The sequence below is a fragment of the Haemorhous mexicanus genome, chromosome 4 (genome assembly GCF_027477595.1).
Source record: "Haemorhous mexicanus isolate bHaeMex1 chromosome 4, bHaeMex1.pri, whole genome shotgun sequence".
In the NCBI taxonomy this organism is placed as follows: Eukaryota; Metazoa; Chordata; class Aves; order Passeriformes; family Fringillidae; genus Haemorhous; species Haemorhous mexicanus.
In genome coordinates, this window is record NC_082344.1 from 23,347,400 (window position 1) to 23,353,399 (window position 6,000).

The 6,000-nt window shown below is 47.3% G+C and overlaps 1 protein-coding gene across 2 annotated transcripts in view; it reads right to left on the bottom strand.

Moving 5' to 3' along the window:
• Nucleotides 1-5,127, bottom strand: part of SNCA (synuclein alpha) — a 63,752-nt gene extending 58,625 nt beyond the window's left edge. The window contains exons 1-2 of one of the 2 annotated variants that reach the window (XM_059844105.1): nt 4,988-5,127; nt 3,388-3,533 (exon numbers count right to left, since the gene is read on the bottom strand). In XM_059844105.1, the coding sequence (XP_059700088.1) occupies nt 3,388-3,508 (121 nt within the window). In that variant the 5' untranslated portion in view covers nt 3,509-3,533; nt 4,988-5,127. Of the gene's footprint in view, nt 1-3,387; nt 3,534-4,779; nt 4,930-4,987 lie in introns of those variants that run through there. The other variant, XM_059844106.1, reaches the window with a different exon arrangement.
• Nucleotides 5,128-6,000: the final 873 nt, after the last annotated feature.

Below are 6,000 nucleotides of genomic sequence, written 5' to 3' on the forward strand. Positions count from 1 at the left end.
AATACACTAATTTCTGGACTATTTGAGAGACCAACAGACTACTGACATTGCTTAGTCAGAGCTGGTTACAGACTGGGAGACATAAACCCAAATTAGAAGGGGCAATCTATATTTAAGGAAAACACTTGCTTCCAAGTCCTGAAGCCATTATTCCACCAGACCAACACTGAGTTCCTCAACTACTCTGCTGGCTTTTCTACCACCAAAGGAAAATAAGAAACACTATGAAAAGGGAGTGGAGGAATTTGGATGGCTTTGCCAAATAGGTCATGACTGCTCTGCTCTACTCTAAGGCTACGTGCCAGCACAGGGAGTAGTAAACAACTGTCAGCCACGCTGCTGCTAATAAACTATTCTTTTGTTCTGTGAGCTTATGAATCAACAACAACAATCAGACTGGCAACTTCCATTCCTGAGCACTAAACATGCACTCAAGAGTCAACTGAGCAAAAACTCCAGCTCCCTGGGAGCACACAGAAGCTCAGCAGACATCATGAACACTGCATTGCCAAGAGTGTGTGAGCACATCCTTCTTACTCAGTTCCCGGTTTCAAAGTGAGTGGGGATTAAGTACTGCCCCTCCTCTCTGCTTCACACCAAAAGCTCTTAAAGGCTACAGAAAGATGCATTTTTCTATCTACAGCACACACAGGATTGCTGAGCCTCAATCCCTCGTTCTAAACAATGACCAGGACAGTTTTTGACATCGAGAAAGGTCCTGATGCTGTGCTTCAAAGAGTTAAGAGAGAACCACCAATTTGAGCCAGCCAATGCTGAAGCGCACTGGCAGAGAAATTTAAGGGAAAAAAAACCCCAATACTTGAAAGCACAAAAAACCATGGTAGACTGTATTGAAGGGATCTCGGGTACTTAAAAGGAGGCCAGACAGTGGACTGAGGGAAGGAACTAAAGACTTCAGCATGGACAGGGGAAAAAAACCAACTAGCCTCAATTAATCCTCCAATACACTGCTCTCAGTTTCTTCTCCCTTTACTAAGAGAAATTTTCCTTTCACCAAAAAAATGCTAAAACCAAAACAAGAATTAAAGAATTACAATGACCACATTTCATACTTAACAGCAGCTGTTGTTTATAGAATTCTTACCAGGTAGTCTTTCACATAATAGTTAAGAGCAGCTTGGACAGAAAGGTCCAGATGTTTTCCACATTTACTTGATTCTTCCCACATTTCAGTGGGAAGCCACATCACCTAGGGGATCTGGACCAAAGACTCTGCATCTTCTTAATTCTCCACCAGCAACTGGAGGCTGAATGTTATGAAACTGAAAATGATTAACAGGTCCCACTCAGCCCAGTGTTGTTAGGTTATTTTTTGCAAGATGTCAGGCAGCTTTCACAGTATAATGTGGCTGTGAATCTCAAATCTGAAAACCCAACTATAGAAAAAGGGAGTAAGAAGTCTCCATGAGCTCTAATGAATTGTGCTGCTCCTCTCCTCTGCTCATAAAGGGGCTTCACCACCTTTTGCACGGCAGTCATTATCAGCCTGCAGAACAAAAGATTATCACACTGGCCTCTGCTAATGCTGCACAGGGGAAGTGACACCTCTGCTGTGTGCTTGGGAAGCAGACAGAAAAACACTGAGCTCCTCCTTTCCCTATTTGAACTTGTTGAGACATCCTGCCTGTATGGGCAAGCACACAGCTGGACACAAGCTGCAGAGCTTCTGGACACAGCTTCCAACCAAAGGCTCTTTTGCCTGCACAACAAACTGTGCACGGAGCCCTTGCCTCCTGAAAAGGAGGCACCTGGTGGAAGAGGGATCCTCCACCATTACTACAGTCACAGGCACAGGTCCTTACCATGGCTCAGAGCTTTGCAGTCCCCAGTAATGTCTTAAAATTCTTGCAAAAAATAACAAGCCTGCCCTCCAAAGTTCAACCTCAGCAAAAACGTGTCTGAAGACAACAGGAAATCTGTTGCCTTTGGGAACAGAACTAGGTTCAAATGTTATTATGGTCTGGAGAACAGGTCAGAAACAAAGATGAATTTAGCACACAAGGCAGGATTCTAATATAAAGAAATCAATGACCCCAGAAGCATGGCCAGGGCTACAAGAAAACAGAATAAAAGAAAGTCCTACTTCTGGAAAATAATTCCAACATCAAGCACAATATACAGTGGAAGAACATCTATTTTGCTGTCTTGAAAATGAGCAGATGCTCATTTTAAAATAGATTCATCCTACAATTAGTGTTCAAAATGACTGCCATCCCTGTTGGCAAGAGCACTGAGCTTTGCTATGGCTTAAAAGGCAGGGAAGTATATTCCAAATGAGTAGTCCACACTATCTGGAGCAGAAATAATTTCTTACAGACTGGCACTAGGCTGCAAGAGGGAATCCAAAAAAGGCACTGAATACCAGAGACCTCAGTACTCCCATTGAAAAGAAATGCCTCTGGTTTTCAGCTCTGTTTAACTTCTCTGTGTTTTGTGAGCACATCTCCCTCAGCACACACAGCGTCCATCACAGAACTGACCCACTACATAATCAACAGAACAGAAATGACCTACAGAAAAGGGTATCTTTTCCCCCTCCATTCTTTTATAGACCAGCTTTATTTGATGAATAAGAGAAACAGAGCCACAATCATTTTTTTATAAATAACCACTTACTCATAGTCTTGGCAGATTGTTTTTCTGTGAATTTTTCATGACAGCATTTGCACGACACTCTTTACAGTCCAATACTTGCTAAATGAAGATGACTACTCTGCATGAAAGTACCACTCAGGGATTTGAAACTCATTTTATCCCAGGCTCTATGCAAAACTTGTTTGGCCTAGAATTAGACACTAACAACTGTTTTGCTACCTCGGGGTCTTCCTGCCCTACTTCATTAACTGTAGAGGCTCTTTCTTGAGAAGTCATGAAAAATATTTGCCATGAATTTGCAGTAGTAATTACAGAACATGAAATTAATTTCAGAAGATGAAACATTGACATACAAAATGTTACCATCAACGTAGCAAGCAGCTGGCATGTCTACTACTCAACTCCTGAGCTAACCCCTGAAGTGTCTTCTCCTGAAATCCTGTTCAAACTCCACATGCTCTGTAGAATGTTATGAAGCTACCTTCACCTCCAGCTTTTACATTTTTTCACATTTATTTTTACTGTACCAACCACCTCTTCAGCCTTGATCTGGCAAACTTCTTGCATGGAGTGCCACCCAATGACCCATACTGTAAGGCACTTGGCTTCAAAGAACCAGAGCTCAGGAAGGCACAAATTTCCTCTTGCTTCCTTTGCAATGGCCTCCTATGAGCAATTACATATTTTTTGCAGAAGAATGGGCCTGAGGAGGATCCAGCTGTGAATGTTGGGGTGCACCAATCAGCAGAGTGCTCTCTGCTGCCCACCTACCCACATAGAGGACTCCCTCTTTCGTCTTTCCTGCTGCCTCTGCCACACCCTGCTTGGTTTTTTCTGCTGCTGCTACGACTCCCTCCTTTGCCTTGGAAAGCCCTTTCATGAACACATCCATGGCTGAAGACTTTCTTCACACAGCTCTAGAGAAAAAAAACAAACAGTACACACTTTCAGTAAGGTTTTTTCAGCTTTTTATCCCCAAAAGGGAAAAAAAATATTCTAACTGAATGGCATCACAATTACTTTAAAATTATATTATTTATACCCTCAAATTGTATGGCTATATGAAACAGATATCCTATTTCCATGGAATCCTGTGGAGAGGCTGCCAATAATGCAGGTCTGATTGAAAGATGGTTCCATTGATAGAAGTACCTTCCTTGCCTATCAGGGCATCATTCTCCCAAAGGACAGTTCTATTCATGTGCTGAATGCAAGATTTGGTCCTGTGATTTGATGATACTCCACCTCTCATCCAGAGAAAAAAAGCCAGCTTAAATAAACATCAGCGACTTAAAAGCAAACAAACAGACCAAACTGAAAACCAAAACACATAAACCAAAACATCTCATAAATGACAAATATTCACTTGTAAGAAAATGCCATTACAACTCAGGACAGGAGGAAATAAGAATTGCTGCATTTCCATTAGTCCAGTATTTTACACACAGTCCACATCATTCTTTTGGAAACTGAGTTTTCCTGAATGAGTTCCTTGCATGCATCACAACTGAGAAAATATTTTACTAAAAAGCAAAAGCAAAAACACAGGATTCAAAAAGCACTGCACTAAAGCTACCAAGAGAGTCCTCTGGCAGCAATACAACCCAGTGCTACACTGAAACCACCGAAATAGTAATTAAAACCCAGGATCAGCGTCCCTTCAACAAATCCATTATCAGTATTCCTTTCTCTTCCTCCACCCACACAGACAGAAGTGCTGCCTGTTATCTTCGCTCCTTTGCCAGAGGCTGAGTAGGAGGAATGGATGTCTAGGAAGGCATCTGGGCTGTCGCAGCTTTCCACTAACTCGTGACGAGCGTGCGAAGGAAGGCAGCGTTTGTGCTCCAGCCAGCCTGCCCACGATACCTGCCGCCCCGGGGATGGCGGAGGGGCTGCGAGCCTCACACACAGCGCCGGGGGAGGCAACGCCGGCCCGCGGGACCCTCGGGCTCCTCCACCGGCAGGGTCCCACGGCCCGTCCCCGGGGCAGCGCCGCGACCAGGTGCGGGGGCACCTGGGGACCGCGGGTGTGCATCGAATAACACACGGACACCTGCAGACAGAGGAGGAAGGGAGCAGGGCGTCGCGCCCATACAAATGCAGGCGCATATGTAGCTATACATACACAAACACATGAATACATGCACACAGGGAGGTACCTACCGAGAGAAGCAGAGCGGCGCGACCATATGGGCACCCCCGGGCTCCCGCGGGCACGCCGTCGGCACACGAGGGACACGGCGCCCGGCTTTTCCTCCCTCCCCCGTGCCCACACGGGAACGTTCAACAGGATACCTCTACCTCTATCAGAGATACACACCGATAATTCTATGCGGACAACCCCGAGCGGCCCCGCCCTGCCCGCACTCACCGCCGGCTCCTCCGCCACCGGCGAGCGACCCGTTCCGAGCGGGCGGGGCGGGCGGGCTGCGGGCGGGCTGCGGGCGGCGGCCGAGGCGCGGAGCGGCCCGAGGGAGCGGCCCCTGCTCAGCACATCCCGAGGCGCGGAGCCGGCCGGCTCTGCTGGCACCACCCCGGCGGCAGCCCCGCAGGCGGCGAGAGGCGAGGGCGGGGGGCGGGAGGATGCGCCGCGGGAGGGAGGAGCGGAGGCTCGTGCTCCCGGTTGAGTGTGCGCCCCCCGGCCGGCCCCCTGCTATGCCCACCCTATCACGTTCTCCGTGGCGGTGAGGTGGGAGGCGTGATAAACTGAGGGCACCTGTTGGCTGGGCACTGACGAAGGGAGAAGCCGGGGTAGGTGGCGTGCCAGGCGACTTGGTCCCACTGGGACACCGCACAGTCACCACTCCCTCCAAAGGCTGGAGCGCCTCATCTTAGAAGTGTAAGGAAGCTGTTGACGCCGCACAGCCCTGAGTCACTTCACCAAAGCCTTAGAAAATCTCCCCCAGCTTCTAGTTCTTTTTCATCTGCTTCCTAATCTTCAACCCTGAATGACTGCAGTTCAATGTCACTGTTCTCACAAGATTCATGATCCCAGCTCATTTTAAGCACGGGAGGTGGTGCTCTTGCAGGTGTAATTCCAGTCTTAACTCTATTCCACACACACGAGAATTCTCATCCCAAATGAAGAGCAGTACGGGCAGACTTGCCCAACCCTTACACCTTGCCCATCCTCCACCACACAATCCATTGCAACTGCCACCCGAATCCTAAACTTAGGCAGAGAAGTCACTTTCTCCCCAGAAAAGGAAACCTATCAAACTCCTCTATTTTGGTCACAGAATTGAAGCATGAAAAGCCAAGACCAGTAGGAGACAAGGCACTAGAACAGATGGACCTTCAGCTTCAGTACATCAATTCAAATCCTGCAAGACTTGCAGAAACAGCTTGGGTTTTATTGCACTCCAAAAGGAGAAACAGAACATG